The 26,064-nt window shown below is 40.8% G+C and overlaps 2 protein-coding genes across 2 annotated transcripts in view; one reads left to right on the top strand and one right to left on the bottom strand.

Annotated features, from left to right (window-relative positions):
- Positions 1–1,951: 1,951 nt before the first annotated feature.
- gdap1 (ganglioside induced differentiation associated protein 1) lies at positions 1,952–7,874 on the bottom strand. The gene is made up of 6 exons (XM_085287293.1): positions 7,620–7,874; positions 6,868–7,060; positions 6,205–6,378; positions 5,790–5,884; positions 3,421–3,535; positions 1,952–3,263 (listed from the first exon to the last, which is right to left on the bottom strand). The coding sequence occupies exons 1-6, from the start codon at positions 7,776–7,778 to the stop codon at positions 2,911–2,913; spliced, it is 1,089 nt and encodes a 362-aa protein (XP_085143419.1). The 5' UTR covers positions 7,779–7,874; the 3' UTR covers positions 1,952–2,910.
- A 1,115-nt stretch (positions 7,875–8,989) lies between these two features.
- Positions 8,990–26,064, top strand: part of jph1a (junctophilin 1a) — a 34,486-nt gene continuing 17,411 nt past the window's right edge. Inside the window, exons 1-3 of the mRNA XM_085287292.1 lie at positions 8,990–9,058; positions 9,179–9,678; positions 11,816–12,584. Of these exons, the coding sequence (XP_085143418.1) occupies positions 9,300–9,678; positions 11,816–12,584 (1,148 nt within the window). The 5' untranslated portion in view covers positions 8,990–9,058; positions 9,179–9,299. The remainder of the gene's footprint in view (positions 9,059–9,178; positions 9,679–11,815; positions 12,585–26,064) is intronic.

The following is a 26,064-nucleotide window of genomic DNA, read 5'->3' as shown; positions in this document are numbered from 1 at the left end:
CATGGTGCCTTATTTTTTCTATCCGTAATAGTCTTCTGCCAGGTAGATGCATGAAACCTTACATGGATTCTGCTCACCTCACAACCCCTGTCAGTCCCTGACCTTACACAGCCTCCAATCATTAGATGGTACCATTAAAGGCATCAGTGCACTTGAAAAGGAGGTGTTTATTTGAAATGAAAGGGTTGTGTCTGACCACTTTTCAGCCTTATGTTTGGTTCGTCGGGTATTCAGAGGTAGGGAAGTATGCAAAATATGACCTTCTCTCTAAATAATGTTTCATTCTTCACACAGTTTGCATTTTGGTGGGCATGTGGTGCAAAGTAATGGAAGCTGTTACCTTCAAGGCCCGACTAGCTTAAAGTGTGTGTGTGTGTGTCAGCTTGTGAAAAGAATCTTATCCTTGAGTGTGATTCAGTTCACCTACAGTTAAAGCCTTTTAATACTCTTAGAAACCCCCCTGTGCTCAGACAAGACTTCTCTCGCATTTATTAAGCAGGTAAATGCAATGCAGTTCAAGAAGGAAACTATTTTATCTAAAGTTTTGACAGAAAACAACCACATACTATTAAAAGCCAGGGAAGAGCACATTTACAATAAAATACTGGAAACAGTTCATTTAAATGCATCTGCTAATTTGTCAAATCCAGTGCCTATAAACACATGACCCTGTGTTTGGAGCAATCCAAATATTTTGGTGCACATGTCTGGGTGCTGAGGGTTGAGCGATACACTCGTATACTCACTGCTCATAATATATCATAATGAGTCTGCAACAAAGAAAACAGTCACCATTGTTGAAAAGTGCAGAGCTGATTCTTGTGAACCACCTGCTGGATTTTAAACAAAGGAATACCGAGATGTCAGGACCAATCGTTTGAACAACCTGTGATCACAACCAGCACCAGAAAGGGGTTTATTTGGTCAGTGGGCTGAATCACATTTGGCTTCAAATATTGCCCTTGTATATAGAAGTCCTTAAGAAAAAAAAAATCAATGTATCTGAACGCATTCCACCACATATGTACAAAGTAGCAGTGTTATGTGTATTTTGGAACAAACAGAAGTTTACTGAGCATGCCCCACTTCCTGATGACTTTTCTGTGTAGTATCATGAAGTTGGCTTCTTGGGTCTGCAAGGCTGCATTTGGACCCTTCCCATAAGACTCACTGGCATGAGTAGGTTTTTGACAAAACACTGCCCTCTAGTGGTAAATATGCATGCTTATAGGGCCAGAGTACTGCAGTTTTGTTGCAGAATCAGGGTTAATGATACCATCTTCTATTTAATAAATAATATGTATAATCTGTCATGCTTTTGTTTGGAAAGCAGTCTTTTTACTCTTCCTTTGTTAGTGTTTCCTGTAATCAAATGAAAATTTTAATTTTAATACGGCACAAAAATCTTGTAGGTCACTCACTTTGCTAAATTATAGCAGAATGTATGCATTCAGAGCTCCCAAGAGAACCCATCTGCACTCTGAAACAAAAATGATGATGTCATTATGGTTGCCATTCAAAAGAGCAGCATTTTCCAGACTTGTACACTAGTCCTCACTTAAGTCTTTTGACATCTTTGCTCACATGTGGCTTTAACACGTGTGAGGAATGTCTTTGACAGCTACACTACCCAGCTCCGTGCAACAAAGGCCAGACTTTGTTGAAAGGTCTAGCATGTGTCTGTTTTATGTGGGGGCTGAGCTCACGTGAGGAGGAGTTTAAATCAAAGGGGAGCATATGTTAAATGTCAGCGTTGGCCTGGAGGTTGCGACTGGGCAAACAGATTACTGTAGATGTTGACTTGCATCCAGGTTCTGGGAAATGCGAGTGGTTTCTAGCTGTTTTCTCTTTGAATAAACCTGTAGGATATACGATAGCTTATTAAGCGATGGTGTGCCGTGAATTTTTAATGGCACTCCTAATTATATTTGAATGACAGGGAACACTAGAGGTTGTTTGGGAGCAGTTTAATTTTAGACAGATGTTGAAAAGGATGGTCTGCATATTGACTGTAACAGTACTCATTCGACCATCGTTACGCGGTGAATCTATCAAACACGGAAGCATCATTTATACAGAAAAACATATGCAGATGTGAAGGCTGGGGATACAGTGAAAATGTAGGTCAGCTTCCTATGTAGATTTGAAAAAGTTGCTCACAGAGATTTTAATTTATTTTATTTTCCTAACATGCAAATATTGCCATTAATTAAACAGCAAATGAAAAGCACACGTTAAGCAAAACTGATCCTTAATTTAAAAAAATACACACAATGATGCCTTTATTCAGCGCTTGTGCACATCTTAGTTCATTAATATATATCAAGTATGCCTTTTGTGCAGGATTTATAAATATGTTGCTTTCAGATAGTAATTGCTTTCATCACTTTAGCTACAGTATGAAAGTCTACTCGTATTTCCTAATATTTGCGTCACTGCTGTGTTATGATTGGATGGTCCAGATTCTTCCGAAGAGGGATGGCGCATTCATGTGCAGCCACATGTGCTGTAAAAACAATCTGCCTATTAAAATGGCCTTTTTGATGCAAGACCCAATCATATTTCCATTATTATCTGTTTCAGACCAACTACTTTAGCATTTGTATATGTTGGCATACTTTTCATACTGCCTATCAAATCGTTGCTGGTGAATATGCACAGTGCTATCCAGATGCATACTCATCAGATGTGGCACCTTTGATTAATGGCAAAACATGCGAAAGCACTGGCTGGACTTTCTAATTAATCCTTTGGTGCGTGATGCAGCAGTATGTTTTGTGCAACCAGCATCCCAAAAAAACAATTTCGGGCAACATATGTTTATTAATTGCTCGTATGCTGGGTGTTATAGCGTTAGACACTTTGAGTTTGTTTAAACCCCTCTTTGGTCTCAAACCAATTCAGTTTCCCTCAGCTGAAGGCAGTCAGCCTCTTCTTCATGTAAAGAAAAGCGAGGTATGTGGCTCCTCCTAGAACGCCTATCAACAAAGTGGTACCAACAATAGCCGGTGCATTCTTCCTGGCCACGCGAAAGGCCACAGGAAGGACAGCAGAGATCAGGATGTTGTTGACGTGGCCCAGTACTCTCCTGAAGGCTGGGCGCTCCACCACACGTTCATAGTATGTTTCCACGTTCACGCGGTTACCGTTGCCCCAGTAGCGACGAGAGAGGCCGAGAAACTTCAGCCGGTGTAAGGTGACTGCCAGGGAGACGTCAGCCAAGCTGAAGAAGTCACCGCACAACCAGGGCTGGCTGCCTTCTTCTGCAAGTGGAAGAGGAAGGAGAAGATAAGAATATACAAGAAGATAAGAAATACAAGAAGATAAGAAAAGCATCCTACATGTTATTTAAAAAGCTACAGCTCTCAAATTTTGACTGATTAATACAGTATCTGCTATGTGACAAACAGCTGTGGCTACCTGGTGTTTCTTCCACCCTTCTCTGTAGCTCTGTCTCAACCTGATCCATCACACTTTCCAGTTCATCAAGAAGCTTCTTCAGGTACTTCATGTTGTCATGGTCAAATAACTTGGACTACAGAAAATATAAACACATAGCGTATATTTACTTCAAGTGGACGTACAGAAAGTGACTAAAATGATCAGATAGGCCGCTACAACACAGAATGATTGTAATGTCTTCATTTTGGTACAACTCCAAGTCCAAAACAGCTGGGATGCTGTAAACGTTAAATAAAAACAGAATAAATTAGAACTGTAACTATCGTTGACTAAATATTTTATTCATAACATAATATATAAAACATAGTAAATATTTAAACTGAGACATTTTACTATTTTATGAAAAATATTAACTAATTTAAAATTTGACGCCAGCAACGGATCTCAAAAAAGTTGTGACAGGGGCAAGAAAAGACTAACTAATCAGGTTAACTGGCAGAGGGTCAATAACATGACTGGCTATAAAAGTAATGTGTCATTATTATCATCATTTACAGTGAATAACATCATCAAAATATTCAGAGAATCAGGAAAAAAGCTTTAAATCAATTTTATGATGCCTGCGATCTTCAGGTCCTCCGGCAGCACTGCATTAAGAACTGGGGGATTCTGTCATGGAAAGAGAAATCACTGTGTTCATTGTGACATTCCCAAATGCATATTAAAGCTCTATTATGAAAAGAAGAAGCCATATGTGAACATAATCCAGAAATACCGCCATCTTCTTTGAGGCAAAGTGGAAAACTGTTATTTGGTCAGATGAATGAAAATGTGAAGTTCTTTTTGGCAAACACAGACACCGTGTCCTTCAGACTAAAGAGGTGAGAGACCTCCTGGATTGTGATCAGCGCTCGGTTCAAAAGTTTGCATCTATGATGGCATGGGGGTGCATAATGGCAGCTTTGCATGTGGAAAAGCACCAACATTGCTGAAAGACATATATAGCTTTAAAGCAACATATGATCCCATCCAGATAATATTTTTTCAGGGATGGCCTTGCAAACTTCAGCAAGACAACATTAAACCAAATACTGTGTCTATTACAAAAGCATGGCTTTGTAGTAGAAGAGTCTGGGTGCTGAATTGGCCTGCCTGCAGTCCAGATCTTTCCGTGATTAGATATATTTGATGTATAGTGAAATGAAAAATGTGATGAAGAAGATCTAGGATTGCTGAGAAGCTATAATCCTCTGTAGGACAAAAATGGGACAACATTCCTCGCCTAAAGGTCCAGCAGCTGTGCATATCAATTCCCAGACATTTACATACTGTTATTAAAAAGAGTGGATGACACACACAGTTTTCTGTTTACGTGTTGCTGCGATCAAATTCAAAATTGGCCAGTATTCTTCTTTTTCATTTTTAACAATTGCTATGTTTTTTGTGTTCTGATGAAAATATGGGTTTATAAAATTTGCAAAACATTTCATTCTGTTTTTACTTATATTTTACAGTGTCACTGCATTTTTTGAAATGTTAATTTTTTTGGTCTATCTAGTTTTTTGGTTTATCTGTTTTGTTTTGGGTTTATTTGTTTTTTTGTTCTAACTGAAACTTATGCTACTGCGGAAGTTAGCTACATCTGCCTAGTGATTAAATAAACATGATTAGCAAGGAGGTTGGTTCCTCAAAAATGAAAGGCCTCTGCTGCAGATAATACTGCATGTGTGGGGAAAAAAGTAAGTTTTTACATTTTACATTTACATTTCACATATTTACATTAGGAGTCTACTAACAGCAGTATTGCTAAAGCTAGCTAGCTAGCTACCACTTCTTTAGCTTATTAGTTAGCTTCTGTTTACTTTATGGTTGACTACATTTGATGTGCACTATTTTGTTTGTCTGAATTCTTTAACTTATATTTCAGAATCCGAATACTTTATTAACCCCTAAGAAAATTATGTGGTTACAGTTGCTCCAAAACAATAAGAACCGTGACAGGCTAAACTAAATTAAATAACACAATATATTACCAAATTACAAAATATAAGAAATGGCTCTAATATATATGAATAGCTCAATTATAAATATCCAGATTTATTTGATATGTGTTTTATAAAGTTTTATTAAAAATTGCAAAATGGAACAAAAATAAAGTTGTACACTTCTTGCAATGCAAGACCAGATGGCATAATGACACTCACTAAATTACAGAGGATTAGTAGGTGTCTGAAATCTCACTACTCAGTGTACTTCTGAGTGACTCTTACATAATTTGTAGTAAATTACTTAACAAAAATATGCTGTGGACAGTGTGTCTCTATAGCCAAGGCTCATTTGGACACTTGATAAAGACATTTGGCTCTCTGGTAATTAGAGTAACTTACTTTCAGGCGCTTTTGTTTTGCTATATAAGCGTCTTTGAGCTCTGGGTTCTGCTCTGCCAGTTTCATCAGCTCTGACTGTGTGCTTCCGATCTGTGCTGTCACCACAAAAAATAGTAATAAGAAAAATATTAGACATGATGAGGCACAAAATTAATCCCACTATTACAGAGTTTTACAGTGAAATAAGAAATGCCAGTATCAACATGTGCGAATGAGAGGTTTTAATCTAAATCATAAAAAAGGTTACATTGCACATCAATGTAAAGTTATAAAATATATATTTTTAGCTTTTATCTGATTTTAAGTACAATGATTCAGAAGGCAGAAATTGATTTAGGATAACTAAGGGTATAGTGTACAGTCTCTTTGATATTCAGTTGAAAATTGTACAGCTATGAGGCTCAGATCGTCTTACTTCGTACACATGTGGCAGCATATGCTGGTATATGTGAGTCCACAGTGATTTCAGGGTGGAGTAGGCAGCCATGGGTGTAGGCATCCATGGGTAGTGAGTCCAGCAGCTCTCTGTAGTGCTGCACTCTTAGGTAGTAGGTACTGCCCTCTTCTGGGACCAGCCTCGGAGTGCCCTCTGGAGACAAACAAGTCATGGAAAAGGATCAAATTTTGGAATTTAATATTTTTGTTTCTTATGGGGGGTTTTTATGGGTTTATACACTACTGACTTAGGTTAGGGAGAAGACATGATGACAGCAAAGCCTTTATGTTCACTTTCTTCCCTGAGGATTTAAAAACATTTGGGTATCTCCTTAAATGACTTCATGCTTACCAGATGTCCTTTCCTTCTAAGGTGATTTGATGCAGACCCTTAGCTATTATGGATCAGTGCACACCAAGGGAAAATAAAAATTTAGAAAAAAAACAATGAAATTATTGAAAAATCAACAAATGTGTGATACAAGGAAATGCATAAAAGCAGACAGAAAATACAATGAAATGAACCCTTTTAAGGTTCTAAGAAGCTGAAGCTTGATATAATATTTTAGTTTTGGTGTCATAAATGAGAGCTTTGGGCTGCAGCTCCTCTAGGGACCAGCAGCTACATATGCATCAATCTCACCATCATTGAAGTTCTGCTCCAGGTAGTCCATGATCTGCGTTGGGTCACAGATGATATTGTCGTTGTGAACTAAGACTGGAACCTCACCACCCGGATTCAGACGCATGAACCACGGCTCATTGTGCTCGCTGAGAGGAAGGCTCACGTCGTACTCTTCACAGTGCAAACTTTTCTCTGCTATGGCGAGACGCACCTGGAAAACAACAACTTATTGTGACTGGGACTGTGGAGGAAGCTTGTTTTTATTTCCCTGCCAATAAAATCTTGCTCTCTTTTCTCCTCCCACAATTTTCAAATAAATCATTGGCTTCTCTTTTATCCAGTCAGCACCTGCCTTTAATTAAAAATTACAGATGCATTTTTACAGCAAAAGTGCATGAATAGTTAGGTGGGTGGATTGAGAGGAAGCTGAACCTCCTTATGATTCTGTTAAGAAGTAATGGAAATGAGAAGTGAAAATAAGCTTGTCTGAAAACCTGCTGTATTTCTGAGAAACACCCTGAAGGACGGAAAACTCATGTCTATACACTGAAATGTGCTGCTGAGCTGCTGTTACACGTGACAGAGCTGAAAGGCAGTCAAGCTACTAACTGTTTTAATGATTTAAAAAAAAACAAAGAGGAACGGGTTTATACAAAGCCTAAACCATCTACAGCAGCAGGGCTGTTTTTGCAGTCCTACAGTGTCATAATTAACCCCGTTATGGGGAGCTGTCCACTAAACTGTGGTGCTGAAAGACTAATGACGCTCACCTTCTGAGAGTTGAACGACTGCGTCCAGTGATACAGCGTCAGTTTGGATTCGCGCTGTTTTGCGACTGTGCCGCACTCCTGATGAACATCTTGCTCTGAGTCCGGGTTTATAAGAGCTGCTTTCTCATCTTGAGATTCAGAGCTGTTTTCGGACGCCATTTTATCCGTTACTGTTGTAGGAGGGGGCGTCGCGGTCGACAAAGTACTCCCCCCTCTGGCTCGGAGTGTAACGCGAAATTATTGTTTTATGTATTTATTTTAAATTAAAAGATAAAAGTAATTATTTTTTTAATTACATTCTCGCATTCAGGTGTTGGTATTCATGTGAAACCTGCGCTTTTCCTTCTTTTTGTATACCTGCGCTCTCTTGCACCCTTACCCCCCTCCCTGCTAGTTCACGTTCTTGCTCCTTGTTGTTGAGACTAGCATAGTTGAAATATTTTACTAAGGGTTTCTTTTAATTAATAGAAAAAAAACTACAACTATGGTGCCAAATTTAAAATCCTAAGTATAATAATTAACAAAGTCAGACAACAAATAACACCCTTTAAAGTGCACAGTTCAATCCTTTACTACGTCACAGGCCACCCTTCCTCATCCGAGGCAGTGCAATGAATACGCTGGTACAGCAGAGGTCGCTGTTATCTAACACTGTGGCTGCTACTGGTGCACTCGAGTCTGAATATTATCAGCCTGATACAAAAACTGATGTGTGTTTTTTGTTTTGTTTTTAAGTCAGTGCTATAATATAAAGCGATACTGGTTCTTACTCATTAAACGCAGGTAAATTAAACTGGTTTCTTTCATGTTCTACATAATACATTGAACCATTTTTATTAGAATTGATTTTTTAATACTTATGAAATCAGGAGTTGTTGCCTGAAATGCATGCCCAGCGTATGATTGATCTTTTTTTAAATAATATAATAAGTATAATAATATTAATATTTAATTTAGAAAATCAAAGTATATGGCTACTTAATCCAGGATGCGTATCGAATACAAGAGAAAAGTGATGGGTGTGTTAAAGAATGACTGTCTAAAACAGCATCAGACCATCGCCTCACAAAATAGGCCATATAATAATATTATGTAATATGGGTGAGGATTGAATCATATGTGACCGAGCTTATATTTTTGTAATGGGGGCATTATGGGAAGTGATAATTGAGGAATTTAGTCTGTGTAAAGCGAGGCGGGTCTTTCAAATGTAAAGTTTGGCAGTAGCGCGTTATTTTGGCGAAGTTGAGGCGTTCGGGCGCTTTGCGGAGGGGGGGAGAGGAGGAGAGTGGGAGGTCCCTGTGGCGTGACGTTGCGATTGGCCCAGCGCCTTTCTTCAACAGGGGCTCGGTACATCTCTCTCTCTCTCCCTCCTTTGATCAGTGGGTGAGAGGGGGGAGACGAGCAACACACAGCGGAGAGTCCAGCGTGCGCCTCCGGTAAATGACGCCCACCATTCATACCTTTACACTTACCGTTACGCATGCCTTTTGTATTACATGTCAGTGTCTGGAAGCGCCAGTCCACCATCCTCACCTTCCTATTTTTTGCTCTTGTAGTCATCATCTTGTTGGCTCATCCTTTCATCACACCACCGGTCCTGGATCCTCCAGCCCAGGTCCTGGAGAATCCTGAGTCTGCAGCAGCGCACCATCTGCTTTATTTCCAGTCTATATCTGAATGACGGGCGGAAGGTTTGACTTCGACGATGGTGGCACATACTGCGGGGGGTGGGAGGATGGCAAAGCCCACGGACATGGGATCTGCACCGGACCCAAGGGCCAAGGCGAGTACGCCGGGTCCTGGTCGCACGGCTTTGAAATAGTTGGCGTGTACACCTGGCCCAGCGGGAATACCTACAAGGGTTACTGGTCCCAGGGGAAGCGCCATGGGCTGGGTGTGGAGAATAAAGGAAAGTGGATCTATCGAGGAGAGTGGAGTCATGGTTTTAAGGGTCGGTACGGCGTCCGGCAAAGCCACAACACACCTGCTAGATACGACGGGACCTGGAGCAACGGTCTACAGGATGGATATGGGATCGAAACCTATGGAGATGGCGGTAAGGCACCAGGTTTTAATAGATATGGCACATCGCTTGTTTAGCGTGCATGTCGCTTTAACGGCGGTGAGTGGTAATGTGTTATGTAGCTCGTGTGTAGGATGCTCAGACTCAAACTGAGGAAGGCTCACTGTAACACACCAGCGCGTGAATCTCCATCTGATATGAGCTGAGTATAAACTGAGATTGCGCACTGCGCATCGTGGTCAGTCACCTCGTCGTTTACCCAGCATAACTGACTCTTTACCCCGGTGGTAACGTTAACTTTTCGAATACCGTTTAAGATCACGGTTCCTATTTTATTCCAAGGGACATCTCTTTTGGCAACTACCGGTTGCTCCTCATATGACAGTGGGAGGAGAGTGACTGCTCCTCACTGGAAACATGCCTCCCGGAGAAGGAGTTTGGAAAGCAAATCAGTCCATTTAAAGTCAATTAAAGACTCAAACTCAAATCACTTGCTTCACTGTCATTTTCTCCCTTTGAACCTTAACTATAAAAACACATGTCCTGAAGGGTGCACATGCTCCCGTTTTAAATGAAGTGTAATGTGTATAAAGCACGAGAAGGTGCTCATTTTTGGTAGCATTTAAAGTTATTCTTCATGTGTCTAGACTAAAGAACTCACACATCTGTAGTGGAAAGAGCTAAGTCCCACACAGGACTTGTACTTGCTGAAAATGAGAGGTCAGTCATCTCACTAATCATTGGTGTGTTCACAGATTGCGTTTATGTAAGGACCTGTGTCTGATGAGGGAGACAAGATCGCAGGAAGCCTAAAAAACAAGCGCTTGCCTGTTGTTCAGGCCTCTCCTGTTATAAAACAAGCAAGTCTTTGGGTGATTTGTGAGCATCATCCTCCCCTAATGGAGGCCTTATGGTGCAGAATAAATGCCTCACATATGATGTTACAGAGGGCTGGGCTTTGGGAATCAGCTGATCCTAGAGGATCTACAGAACATCTGGCTGTCTGACTCCGCAACATCCTGATAACTTGATCTGCAGGGTCACCAAATTGAACTGCAGCACAGAGCCAGCCTGTTAATCTCACCCTGTTTATCCATCTAAATTCCTCCCCTGACTAGTATATCATTTTCTGTTAGAATCTGACTGTTATGGCTTATTTCATTGCATTGGTGAATGAGATTCAGGCACTGGATTAACAAGCCTTTCTTATTATTAGGCTTAGGATTGTAATATGACACTTTGAAGAAGCAACAGTAGGGTAGGCCGACAACCTGCTCATTGGGCTCAGCAGCACCAAATGGGATTAATGAAGTATTCTCCTCATTATGTGACTCATAGCAATTCCCTGTCGTCACAGACAAACGGATGGTGGTGAATGTGCCTACTGTCAGTGGGGGAGTTAGTAGCTGCCTGAAAATAGGCCCCTGGCTAAGTGATTCACATTCATCCCAAGCGATCTTTAGTATCTGTACCTTAATCAAATCTCTGTGATTGGGTTAGCTATGCTCACAGTCCCATATCTGAGTGGAAGGAGAAAAAACATTTCATTAGCTGACATACTCCTGCACCAACAAAGCAAGGCTTCAAGGTCTTGTTGCTGATATAGAAAGTTACTGGTCAACAACACGCAGGTTGTGCATGAGGAGCACAGAGGAGCTTTCTTCTGACCATGAGTAGCCTATTAAAAATTTTTTACCCTGCTTTGGCTTTAAAGTTGTTGTAAAACGAAATGAGCTTTTCAGGCATGTATATAATCACAGATTATCATCGGTTTTATTGCAAGCAATAGAAAATGGACATAACCAGCTTGTTGTCACCCCACTGGTTTGTGGAGGTTATCATCTAATGTTAGTGTTAGTTAGCCAGCTTGGTTAGCAAATTAAATATAGGCAAACTGAAGTATTAGCTGAAAACACATTGCGCATGGGGCAAACTTTGAAGATGACAACACAATGCTCTAATCAAATTTAGGGATATTTATAGTAAATGCATGTCGTTGCTATACTTGTGCCCTATTGACCAGTCACAACTTACCAATGACAAGGTCACCTCAGCTTAAAGCATTATCTTATAGTTAATATTAGTTTACAAAGTCATGAAGAATTATAGGCTCGAAGTAGCGATTGAGACTAAGTGTTTACTCATTGATCTATACCTTCCTCTTACTCAGGAACTTATCAAGGCCAATGGATGGGTGGTATGCGACACGGCTATGGTGTGCGTCAGAGTGTTCCCTATGGCATGGCCACTGTCATCCGTTCTCCACTCCGTACGTCTATGGCCTCCCTGCGCTCTGAGCAGAGCAATGGTGCAGTGCTCCAGGACCTCTCCTCCCCAGCAGACACTCCAACGGGCAGCCGCGGTGGCTTCGTCCTCAACTTCCACTCGGACAGCGAAGTTGTCACCGGCAAGAAGAAGGGCCTGTTCCGCCGCGGCTCGCTCTTTGGCAGCCTGCGACAGTTGCGCAAGTCTGACTCTCGGACCTCAATCTCCAGCAAGCGCAGCTCTGCAAGAAGTGACGCCACCATGAGCCGCATCAGTTCAAGCGATGCCAACTCTACCATATCCATCGGTGATGGCGAGCTGCCAGATGAGGACCTACCTCAGGAGGACCATGTGGACGCCACCACAACTGAGACGTACATGGGCGAGTGGAAGAATGACAAGCGCAATGGATTTGGTGTATCAGAGAGATCCAACGGGATGAAATATGAAGGAGAATGGCTTAACAATAAGCGCCATGGTTACGGGTGCACGGTTTTCCCAGACGGCACCAAAGAAGAAGGGAAGTACAAAAATAATGTGCTGGTGCGTGGAATAAGAAAGCAGTTGATTCCTCTTAAGAACCCCAAAACCAAAGAGAAGGTAGATCGGGCTGTGGAGGGGGCACAGAGGGCTGCAGCCATTGCGAGGAGTAAAGTGGAAATAGCAGCATCCAGGTACTGTGTTTATGTGTGGGTGGATGTTCATTCATGCTCCTGCATGTACCTGTGGGTGTATACTGTGTAAATACAAAAAAAAAGCCCACACAGGATGAAAATCCTCAGGCATTTATTTTCACCACTGAGGAGTCACAGCAGTGTCCTGTTTGACAAATATCTCCTGGTCTGATTGAAGGTTCAGTCTTGTATAAGTGAAGTCCCATGACAACAGCTCCGACCTTTATGCAACATCAACAGTCGAGGCTTTTGTGTTGCCAGTGTGATCATCCCTGGAAAAGGTTCTGTTTCTATTCTCTGCCCGTGTCTTTCATTCCTAGGGAGAGGGGTCAGGCATCTTGCACGCGTGTCTTTGTGTGTGTGTGTATTTGCGTTGTAGCCGAGTGTCTGTGAGTTCATGTGCGTGAGCTTTATAGCCATACCTGCTCCTATGCCAAGCTCATCTTGTGCGCCCAGTACCAATACCTGCTCCCACTGCCAAGCATTGCTCTGATGTGGCATCTGCTCTTTAACAGGTGGATGAGATGTGACCTTTTCATTTAAAGCCTCCCTCCTACTGGGACACAGTTCAGGGTATGCGGCATCGCTTTGACATCCTCTGGTTTCATTGCATCAGGGAATTATTAGACTGAAGACTGAGGGGATGTGTACAAGCTGTGAAAAGGTCTCTCTGCAATCAACCATGTTTTGATTTCTCCCTCCCCCACTCTTCCCCACCACTGAACCCCTTTTCAAGTCGTGTGCATGAATTTGCATCCCTGAAAACACATCAACAAGCATTTTAAAAACTTAAAAGCACATGTGTGTTTCTTAGTTCACAGCATAATGAACCATCATTTGACTTTTACCTTGATGTACCAGTCAGTTCAGTTGTGAGGGTTTTTTCCTGCTGGGCACAGGTTCACAATTTTGCAGATTTTATGTTTTAGGTGATTAAATAAGTTTAAAATGCCCATGTTTTATAAATACGCTAACTACAAAGTAGCAGTAGAGGGTGTGGGGAATGTAATTTTTATTTGGATATAAAGTAAAATATTAGATAACCTATTACTCCTGTTTATCCATGAACATTTCCATTGGATTTCATGGGCTAGAACCCCTCCACAGGGATTGCTTTCCAGTTTAAAACACCTGTTGGCATTGGGCTAATAAGCATTTTTTTAACTTACTAATCTATTAAAAATAATTTCACCTGAAGGTTGCCTGACTCCCACAGCGTGTGTTGAGGTTTACTCGTGTTTGGCTTTTTGTTTCTATCTCCCCTCCCTCTTCTTTGTCTTGCCTCCTACACCAACGAGACTCTTTTGCTTTTACCGGGTCGTTTCCACAGCTACTGCTGTGCTCCAGCGTCTACCAGATTGGTGTTCAAAGCTACTGACCAGAGAAAACAAAAGCACTGTACTCATCTCGTTTTGGTTGCAGAATCAGATCTTCCTTCTTATTTCATTAACGTGAGCTTATTATGCTCATGAGCTTCACATTTTTATTCTTGGACTGAAACCTTTGTTAACTACCTTCAGTCATCTCTTAAATCATATAAGAATACATTATTTCTTTGACTTAACTAACATTAATAAACACACTCCCAGATTCCTTAATCCTGCTCAGTCTGGATTCCCAGCCACTTCCTCTGCGATACACAAATTCCTACATTTCTTTGTCTACAACATCAGTGGTATCAGATTGGACTTCAGCCCTGGAAATGATCTTTTTTCACCAAGCTAGTCATCCTGCTCAGTTTTCTGAGTTTCTGAGCTAGCCTCTCATTTCCTTGCTTCCATTCATTGCCTTCCAGTGAAATCCACAGGTGTTCATTTTAATATTTTAGAAATCATGCAAAAACCCGTGCAATTCCTTTCCAGTGCTATAACAGAATTGCCAAGATGTTATTCCAGCCGTCGGTCTAATCAATCATCTAATCAAGCATTTTTTTTTAACTGTTCAACACTCCTATTTTAAAACCAGAAGCAGCCACACATTTGGCGTTGTAGCAGCAGCCTTCCTCAGCTCATCAGTGAACTAAATCAGTGGTTCATTTTGTGTGTCTAGTGAAAACTCATTTTTATAGCTGTGGCTATGGCTCACACTAGCGCTTGCATGAGCTGTGTAGTGGGATATCCATGCTTCGCTTTAATGTGTGTATTTTGAGAAAAAGCTCTTTGTAGCACTGTGTTTATTAAATCATTAATTATTGTTTTTACCTTTTACTGAGCCTTGTCTTACAAAAGGACTTCCTGATTGGCTATCCCTTACAAATAGAAGGTTTGAACTCCAGTTGCCTTTGGCTTTTGTGCGAGATGACCCCATCAGTGACATCCTCTCTCTGTGAAGACCAACATGACCTCCCATAAAAGTAGAGACTGACTAAACGACACAGGAACACGGCCACGATTAAAGCCCGACAATTAATCTGGATAAAGATAAATGTTTTTAACATGTTGGGCTGCTCTACAACTATACAGTATTAAACTGTCACCATTCCTTGACGATTTACAAACATATTCATCATTTCAACATTTTGTGGACTAAATGAATAATCATCAAAAGCTTGTTTTTTAACCAGGAAAAAATTCAATCTTAAGGTTAAAGGTAGAACATTGCTACTCAAATGTGAACCCAGTCTATGAGCAGCTATTGTTTTTTCCAATACAATAGATCATCTCCTGCGAACAGGAAGGGAAGATGCTTTATTGTGCTGTTTTCAAGGATATAGAATGCAGAGTACATTAGTTGGATTGAACATACTTTATTTTGAAACTGTGGATATTTGTTAATATGGGACTTCCATCTATGTAAGTGACAGCCAATAAGACTGGGCTTAACCTACAGTGAAAAGATAAAAAAAAAAGGGATAATGTTTTGATAAGAATGAGCCATCTGAGCTCCTGTCCTGTTGCGCATTAGAGCAACAATTTACACAAGGAAGCACATGACCTAATTCATAGCAATAAAGCAACAAGAGCAAAAGCATTCGAGCTTATGCAAAGCGTTTACGGCAGTCAACGAGGTCCCCTGAAGTAAGCGATCAAATTACTGGATGCCATGTGCCACTACTTCATGTGCAGCTGGAAATCTCAAAGCAGGTTCCTCTGTGGCCTGGTTGGCATCTGGATTTTTTTTTCTCTTTCTTTTTAAAAGTGCAGTTGTGTTATAAAGAGCCAGAATGGCAGACTGTCACTGTTGCAAGCAGGTTATGTAAGTATCGTTATACAGTACAGTGCCAGGCAAAAGATGCACTCGTATCGATCCACTTCCAGTCACATGATTCTCTGTCTTTGAATGTGGAGTGTACCCAGCGGATCCACAGGGAATGGGGGGGAGATGGGCTCGTAGAGGATACAGGGAGTGAAATGGATGGAAACGAGAAAGCCGGGGATAGATGTTGATTGAATGAAATCGGAAGTGCAGCACATTTGCTGAGCAAGAGGTTTCTGAAGAGTCTGGAGTGGACAGAAATGAAGGGAGAGTATAATAAAAAGGGCATAGAGAGGACACACCGGCCTCTCCCCTGTGGATTACTGTACAGAAGAGCTATCCCATCAGCCTCTGGGGTGGAGCCAATGACCTCATGCTCGTGATCAGCCAGTCGATAGAGAGCTAGTGCGATGTGGTAGAGTGGAGTGGAGTTCTGTGTCTCTCATTCACAGTTGTCATTTGCCCTTATCTGTGTAAAGTGACCTTCTGTACACACACAGCTCTTTCAGTGTGTCCACGCATATATGTGTGTGTTTGTTTGAGTGGTGTGGTGTGGTTGTATCAGGCCTGTGAACTGAGATAAGTGACTCTATGTGCCACTGAAGAGTTTACCGAGTCATGATGCTTCTCCCATAAATTGTTTTTTTGTTACAGATCAGCAGTTTGGGAACTCAGCAGTTTGTCAGTATATCCACAGAGCAGTCCACCCTGATTACACATCCCTGGCTAAACTGTTACTCTGTAGGCTATCTAATAAAAGCAGAGATGTTAAATTGACCTTACAAAAGCTGCTAAGCACAGAAATTCAATAATGCTTGCATATTAGTTTAATTTGGCTTACTGCCTCTGTAATGCTAAGAATGAGAAATACGAGCAAAACCACAGTGCATTCATAGAGACCTACATTGTGTGTTATGTTCAATTGCACTGTTTGCTCTGCAGGCTCCAGTAAAAGGTTAACCAACACCTTATATGTACAGATGATATTTTTATGTCTGTTTTTTCCTTCACACTGGTGAGCAAAACACTCAGACTAACTGTTTTCCACATTACAGTTTCACTTCTGACAGGGTGTTTATAGTGTCCATAGTGCTCTCAAATGCATCTATAGTTTTTCATGAAATTTAATAGACATGAGTCTGGATTTGTACTGGATGTATGGGTGACCCAGCTCTGAGATTGCTGGCAGCAGATCTTTGGATGTATATATCTTTTCTTTCCATGGGTGCAGTCGATCATCAGAACCAATAATTTAGTGGATACTGTTGGATTCAATTCAATTCAATTTTACTTATATAGCGCAAAATCACAACAACAGTTTCCTCAAGGTCCTTTATATTTTAAGGTAATTAATCTACAGTAATACAAATAACACAGAGAAAACCTCAACGATCGTATGAGCCCTTATGAGCAAACGCTTTGGCGACATTGGGAAGGAAAAACTCATTTTTAACAGGAAGAAACCTCCAGTAGAACCAGGGTCAGGGAGGAGCAGACATCTGCTACTTTTGGTTTGGGTTGAGGGGAGGAAGATGGGACAAGGACACACTGTGGAGAGTCTGATTAATCTATTGTTATATACAGTGAAAAAGATGGATGTAGCCACCATGACATCACTCATTGCCTGCTTGTATATTTCTCCTGCTGGGAGAAGCTTGGATTTGCAGTGCGTTATGGGATGAGTAGTTCCTTCAGTAATTATGTCCTCACTCTTGTATCTTTGCCGTTTTCTTGGTCATGATCCACGCAGTGCCTAATGGGATTTTTAGAAGAAGTCTTTTTACAACCACAAGGTCAGTCCCCTGGTGGCCAAGAAATAGAATGCATCTGTATGGTAGTTCATTGGCTCCAATTTTCCTGGAAAGTGTGCCCAGCTTTGATACCATCTGAGATCATTATAGCTGTAGTCAGTAATAGTAATAGGACTTGGTATAATATAAAAACTAGCCATAATTACTATCATTGATTCAACATATTTAAAATGTTTCAGGATCATTGTGTATAATACTCCGTGGATTATTTGACTGTGCGTGTTAAACTTGCTTAGTTTGTAAAGAGATGTGAGACAGAGATAATTGATTTGTTAAAGGTGCAGTATGTAGCATGTCTTACTCCAGTAGTTGCTATTGTTTCGCAATAAACAACCACCAGCTAGTCCGGATTCCAAGTAGCGGTTGGCGATACATCGAATATACTCGATGTATGGCGAGTTTTTCACGTACGATGGTTAAAATAGCTTTATCGTAACCACTGAGTATAAATTGCCATGGCAGTATTAAGCTGTCTGCACGTTATTGACTGTGAGTTTTTTTCCTCCCACATGCTGCAAATGCATCGTTAACCCCTCCCTTGCTCCCAACGGGAAAATTTTCTACCTGGCGCCCTGAGCTGGGCATGCGTGTTTATACCCCCAGATAGGAAAACATATGGTGCCAGCGGGAGTTTCAGATGAGCGAGGGAATGAGACTTTGGTTGAGATTTCACATGGATGATGTCGAACAAAACGCGCCAATTTGCGAAACATGTTGTAAATCTATTGCTGCAAAAGGTAGCAGTCGCACAAATTTATTCCACCAGCTGAAAAGGCATCCATTGCAAAATGGAAAAAAAATATTGAATGGTTGATTATACCAGTAGAGTATACCAGTAGTAATTTAGGCAATTTTAGGCCTCCAAAACCAAAATGACATTTGGTTTTGGAGGTTATTTGATCATATCGTGGCATAAATCGTGTATTGTTATATTCCTTCCTTTCCTCATATCGCTCAGCCCTAATTCTAAGTGATGCTACTTTTATTTTTTTGCCCTTTAGACTTCTATAATTTCTGCAGTACGTGGACAGAGTAATCTGCACAACCTTAAGAATCCTGGATGTTACACTTTCTCAATATTTTCTTCTACTTGGAGCCTATCCCAGCTGTCACAGCATGAAACACAGGATACACCCTGGACAGATCGCCACTCTGTTACAGGTTGGCGATCAACTCATAACCCATTCACACCTACAGCCGATTTAGAATCACCAATTAGGTTCCTAGTTGGAGGAAGACAGCTGCTTTTCTTTTTGAGTTTATCAGTTTAGTTCATCTTTTTTAGGCCTTACATATTCTACCTTTAAGCAAAGGAGTTGAAACTAGAGCATGCTATCGAGAATGACAGACTAAAATCAGTGTACTACATATTTTTGATCAAATACATAGCAGATACAGTAGATATGCATGTGCACAGGTATCCATGTAACATCTCACCCTCTGTCCATGTATATCTCTCTCTCAAACACACACACACACACACACACACACACACACACTTCTGTCTATATGCATTCATACTGGGAGCCTAACTATCGCCCCACAGGAATGCCTCACATACATACTCCAGCTCACATAAACTGCTGGACAAACACATACAGTCAGAGTACATGCAGCGTGTGCTTCTCTGGTAGTGTGTCAGCAGCGAGCACTGCCTAAATAAGGCAAGGCATCAGTTGGCTTATCAGCACCAGCCAGGAATATATACCCGTCCCAACACTGATATAGCAGCCCGCCATCTCACTCACACTATCATTTCTTCCAAATGTGTGTGTGTGCATGTGTGAGAATGCTGTATGTGTGTCCATACCATATAAATGGGATTTCAAGTAACACGTGTCTGTTTGGGCATAGAGAGATCAGATAAGACGACCATCATTTTGCTAGAGAACAAAGAAAGCGCAATGTGTACGGTGCGTTTGTGCCCCGGCCTGTTTGTTTGTCACCTGCTGTGGGATGACCTCAGCCACTCACCACCTGCCCTTTTTGTAGTGAGTTATAGATCATCCGGTGTTTCAACAAGTGAACAAAATAATCCCAACAGTCAGTACATCATGTAAGATTTCATCTTGGCTGTCCCTCAATGCTGCTTCAAATAGTCGCAGTGGTAAAGTTAGGTTGCTTCTTTTTCCCCCCCCCCCCCTGTGTCTGCATTCGCATACATTTAATGGGGTACCGGTGCCACCCAGCTTCACACGCCTTTTAAAAAGCAAGTCAAATTTGGCTCTTTACGAAGTGACGGCGTGTACAGTAGCAACTGTAAGAATGTGAGGGGCTGCCAGCGATCCGAATCACGGGTCAGAGTAAAGCGAGCAGGATCATACATTATATTTATCCCACATTAAACCTCTTCCTCTCTTTTATTTATGGCAGTGCGATGGTGTGACGTAACACTGCGTTTTTGTTTGGTTTTTTTGCTGACAGAATCAATGCTCGTGCACTCACACACATAAAATAACCTGCCACGTGTGCCTCAGGTTATCTGCCACGTTATCATTAATGACCGGAGTCATTTCCCAGCTAGAGCTATTAAAGCTCTATAAATAATGTCGCTGAGGCAACGGCACATATATCATGACTTAGTTGAGCAAGTTTCACATGACCCACGGACCAAATCAAATTATACTGTGTAATGCAATATTTGTCTGTACTTTACCAATATATTAAGTCACAGTAAGCGCTTCTGAAAGATGCCGGTGGATGAAAAGCATGCGAGCAGTTGAAGCAGGGGCTGAGTTTTTGTTGGCCGGACAACGTGGTTGAAATCATTATCACAGTATTAGTAAGGATATTAATATAGTGGACAATAGAGCGCTCCAGCAATTTCATTTATCAAAGTCAGTTTACTTACTTACTCAAGCTGTAAAAAAACAGCTGTTTGATGTCTTATGTGGCTCGGAGAGCTGAAAAACAATCCTGTGGATGTCATCGGGGTTATGTTGAAGTGGAGTTTGAAAGTTGTGGGTATAAGAAAGAAAAGGAAAAAAGTCAAGAGTGAGAGTTGAAAGCTTCTTTTCTCTCTCTCTCTCTCTCTACTTCCTTCTTAATATTTTTCCTCCCTGGTGGGAAACAGTAGGAAGGCGAGAAAGAACGATTTTTGGCACAAAATCAGTCCGCAGCCTCCAAGAACAGGAGTTCGTACCGTTTCCTGGCACCGTGAAGATACATCTTAACAAGAGTAGGAGGAATATGTGTAAATTAGGACTGGGATAGACTAAATTTGCTGACTTACTGTAAGAAAGCTTTGTTCCACACATAGCAGAGGCTTGTTTTGCAGGATTGGGGTGTTGGGCTGTGTCCACAGCAGTGGCGATAGGATTGGGTTTCACCTACATGCCAGAAGTGTGTGACTGTGTCTTGTAATCTCTTGGAGAATGGCACATATTTCTGCAGCTTCTGGAGGAAGACTGAGATGAGTCAGCCAGCCAGGCAAAGAGGCAGGCAGAAGAAGGGAGTCATGTGGAGGCCGTGGCTGTTAGAGGTTAACTCATGTAGCTGTTCACCTGCGGTCATTAAATATTTAAAAGTACTCCCTGTACAGCTTATTTTTCCCATTCCTCTATTTCCTGTTTAGCTGCTCCTTAATTTAGTTTGTGATGAATGTCCTAGAATACTACATTTGCTTGGTTATTAACCAGCAGATAGATGGACTGCTTCTTCATTGTGGTGCATCATCTTGTCTAATTAATAGTGTATGTAATAGAAGTTAATGAGGGTTGGAATCAGTGGAGTAGGTCAGGTTTTGTATTACACACACACAGAGAAGCAGTGTTTCTGAAAAGTGAGCAACTAAGACTTCAGAGAATGGCGCACTGTGTGTGTGCGTTAATTTAAATAAGCTTTCCTGGGAAATATGTAAATGGGATCGTATGTAAAAGCAGCATCAGTCAGCTGTGGTTTATAATTCTTTGCTAGATTTCAGGAAGGCATCCTGGAGAACTGCTGATTGAGTGTAAATTAATGTTCGTGCAACTGAGTTTAATGCACTGATTTACGGGTTAACATCACCAGCAGGGAATAAACTTAACAGCACCTCAAAATAGTATCCACAGCATGTGGACTGTGACAGTCTCTCCAGTGCATTAATAGACTTTTACTCCGAAAGTTCAATGCTTTTGCCATATTTAGCCTTGCAGTAGGTACGATACAGACAGTTCTGACTGTCTCTATTGGATTTTACAGTCAGTGATATAAATCCCTGCACATACAATATTTCTTTTACTTTTTACATTAGAACACAAAACCAACAACAAAATGCAACGTTAAAAACCAGCACAAAGATACTTAAAGTGATCCTACTTTTGAAATGTGTACAGGCTACAATGCTACAGGGCTGACTGCTTATCCCTGCCTTGGTTACGAGTTGGAGATTAGGCTGTGGCTGCTGGGCTGGTGTCGGCATGCTTTCAGCTTTGTCATCACTCTGGGTTCTTCGCTAGGTTTGTGTTAGCACGCTGTCTGTGCAGATGCTTGCAAACAGCCAAAGTTTTGTTAGCAACGTAACAGTTGTTTCCGCCTTTGATGCACTTTACCATCATGTTCTAGTTTGGTTGTTTTTTTGTGCAATAAAAATAAAAGTAATGTCTATATCCCGGCTCCTGAAAAGTTTTAGTAGTTTTCCTCCTCTGCACATAAAGTGAAATCAGCTGATTGTACTTTAAGAGCTCAGGAAGAAAAAGGGATGCTTGATGATTTTTTTATTCTATCAGCCCGAGGTGCAGGTACCTGAAGAATGATTGTAACACAAGCAATTACATACTTTGCTTAATAATTTTAGTATAACACATCACATGACCGTGTTGCTGAAAAATGTAATGTGATTACAAAACACGTCACTTTGGATCACCTTAAACCGAACCCTGAGTACGAGTGCAGCCACTGATATTCTTAACGGCTTATCCATCAAGGTCGTGTGGATGTTGGAGCCTATCCCAGCTGTGATAGAGTGAGAGGCAGGGGTACAAAAGGAACGGCTGTCATCCTATTACAGGTCCATTTTGGTCATTTTCTTCAACATTTGTATGGATTTTAAAATGACATTAAAATACATTAATCCAAAGTAAGATTTTCAAATGGGTTCAGTTGGCAGTCTAGTTTCATCTTTAAGGAGCTGGAACTAGAAAACAAAAGAATCAAACATCATTTATCAAAACTGCAAGTAATTCATCAGTAGTTTGCATTAAAATTCAAATTTCTGGGAACTCAACTCATTAAGTAACAAGTCAAAGTAATTTACATTACGTTAAAATCCTTAAAATTCAGTCCCCAATTACGTGGGTATGGCTGGTATGTTTACATGCCAGACACATTTTCACATGTATTTATATTTACCCTAAAGTCGCATAAAAAACAGGAATAAATGCTTTTAATGATAAAGAATGGCAGCAACAAACATTTAACAATAATTGCAAATGCCTGTTTATCTGTGGCACCAAGAACACTACATCTGTCATTTAAGTTTGTCTGAAGCAAATCTCTAAATCTCTAAAAGCATCTTTTTGTTTTTGTACCTACAGCTAACACAGCCATGGGTCTTTAACCTCTGGATACTGATGTGCCCCACTAAATCTGTTCAGCCACTCTGATTGGCTAGCTAGGCTGCTTTCACTCCAGCTGTTCACGGATTGGATTATAGAATTATCACTTCTATTGCTGAGTAAGAGTGTTGCTTTTCCACACAGCATCTCTTCCTGAAGCATGCATCCACTGTTGTAATCACATGTAGACATGATGCTGTGTGTGTGACCATACCCATGATGCATTTCTTTTAGTAGAAGGGAGTCTATAAGGACATTTCATCTGTTTCATCGCACTCTGGGAGATGTCAACAAGTTAAAAATAAGTAGATACTGGGTATTTCATTTATTTGCAAATGTATGATGCATGTGTATCCCCTATATTAAATGACTATTAAATGATAAGATGATTTAAATTCTGTTAACTTCAATTCAATTCAGTTTTTATATATACCTCCAAATCACAACAGTTGGCTCGAGGTGCTGTATATTTTAAAGTACAAACTGCAAAGAAAACAAAGAACACCCCAACAATCATGTGACCTCTATGAGCAAGCACTTTGGCGACAGTGGGAAGGAAAAACTCCCTTTTGACAGGAAGACACTTTCAGCAGAAGCAGTCTCGGGGAGGGGTGGCCATCTGCCAAGACCAGTTGGGAAACATTTAACAGGATTTTCACAGAACAGCGTTGCAAGGGTGGGGTTATCGGGGCATGTTTGTAAGACTGCTCCATATGAGATGAATCATATCAAATCAACCTAAACTATGGCTCCAAATCCCATTCAAGAAGTCAAAGATCTTTAATTTCATTGCGCAGCTGCAAGGAGAATAGTACATTTTGCCCTTGAAGGTAGCAGATTTAAATACTTCCTGTAGGGTGACATGCTGTGTGAATTATGTGAATTAGTAGAAGCGGAGAATGAATCACATTTTTTTTCTGTACCGTCAATATGATGATTTCAGGTCTAGATTTAATGAAATGTCACTGATAATGACAGAAGTGGTTGTTTAATCATTGAGATGTTTACAACTTAGCCGCCTACTTTTTCTAATCTGCGAAAAGACGGCAGCATTATCTGTTTACTACCTGGAAGTTATGGTGCTGTTCTGATATCGGTCTGGATAATTGCTACTAGTGTCCTGTGAGCTTCTTTTCATACACTAGGCATACTATTTCATGCGTGGCACGTTGATAAAATCGAATCAGTCAGCCACATGTGTTTTAATGCACTCAATTAGATGATTTAACTGATGCAGAGATTGACACGTAACATTAGCTGTTGTAGTTGCTGATAATGAGACAAGATTGCTGCAATAGGAGACTTTATGTGTCATTATCAGGGTTGGGGTTTTTTTGCACAGGTCTTCCGGCTAGTTCATGAAACAGCCAGAACATGCAGATTGCGTGAACCTTACATCACAATTTATTTAGCAGTGGGCAGATGTAACCTAATGCTAATGCTCTGCTTGGCTTTGCACTGAAAAGGAAATTGATGGGTGTGTGTGTGTATGTGTGTGTGTGCAGACAGTGGGGTGAATAGTGGCAAGAGATTGGAGGAAAGAGAGAACAGACCATAATTAAAACTATTCCTTAAGCTCAAGTGGTTGCCAGGCAATGTGACCTTTACTCGTGCAGGTTCAGCTTCGGATGTTGAGCGTCGTAGTTAAATTAGACACACCGTGGAGCAGTTGTTTGTTTGTGGGGAGGGGGGTGTTTTGTTTGTTTGTCAGCTATGTTACAAAGCTATGCATTATGCGAGTCAGTTTAAGTGCTTTTATTTCTATAGAGTTTAAAAATAGCTGTGTTGTGTCTGTTTGCACGTGCATAAACGCGTTCCCATACATTAGGCTGTGTGCTCGTTCATTTGCAGATTCATTAATACAGAGCAGATGCCTGGTTGGACAGCTCGCTCAAATGTCTCTGGTGGTTACCATGGTTACTGCCTCACCGCCGTCATCGTCATGTCAGTCATTTGATGATTTTCTTATAAATTAGCCGAGTGAAGAAGCGCCGTTAGTTTAACACAGTCATCCTCCAAGGCTTGTGCAACACGCCTGTTTCCAGTTGGAGATTTACCGTGGACTCCTATCAGCCATGTTTTCTTTAATGCAATAATGCAAGAGCAGTTTATAGTTGCCCTTTCTTTACACTTATTCCCAATAGACCTCATTAGGGCACATCTCATTAATTGGCCTTTAAGTTTTTCTTGCAGGTATAATCTGTGTTTATATGTGAGTGAGGGAGAGAGAGTAAACTGGAGTTAACGCAGTCATTTGTATGGGAGGTTGCTCGTTTTATTTAAGGTGCAGGTCAAAAGCTTTTGCGTGTATATGTTTGAATGTGTATATGATTGATGTGTATGCGTGCATAATGTTTGTATAATCGCCATGGCTTGATTTGCATGGGAGCCTTGTATGTGTGTTTACAATGTCAGTGTTGGAGCAGCTTGAATTCATGTTAAGCAACAGGAAAAACTATTCTTATCAGTTCTTATCAGTACTGATTATTCTGTAAAGGTTAATAAATATAGAATACTTTCCTTATTTTATCTCATATTATTTTAATGTGAATTTTAATGTTCAATGCACATTTGTTCTCCTTATATCTAATACAGCAACACAATTTAAATGTCAGCACTAATTCTTATACCAGAATCGTCTTTGTCCTAAATTTAAAATTGTTACACCTACTCTGTGGGACCATAGAAGGTATGTAAACTTTATTTTGTGTCTACTGTTAATTAAGGCAATTGCCTAATCAGCCACTCACATGCCAGCAACTCAGTGCATTTAGGCATTTAAACATGGACAAAATGACCCTGCTGAAGTTCAAAGTGAACATCAGAATGGGGAAAGAAGGTGATTTAAATGACTTTAAACATGGCATTGCATTTCAGAAGATGTCGATCTACTGGGAGTTTTCACACAATCCATCTCTAGGGTTTACAGAGAATGGT

The sequence above is a fragment of the Mchenga conophoros genome, linkage group LG9, assembly GCF_057382185.1.
Source record: "Mchenga conophoros isolate Kocher_MC1m ecotype Shallow Benthic linkage group LG9, M_conophoros_male_GT1.1, whole genome shotgun sequence".
Classification (NCBI taxonomy): domain Eukaryota; kingdom Metazoa; phylum Chordata; class Actinopteri; order Cichliformes; family Cichlidae; genus Mchenga; species Mchenga conophoros.
This window is presented reverse-complemented; position numbering and strand designations above follow the sequence as displayed.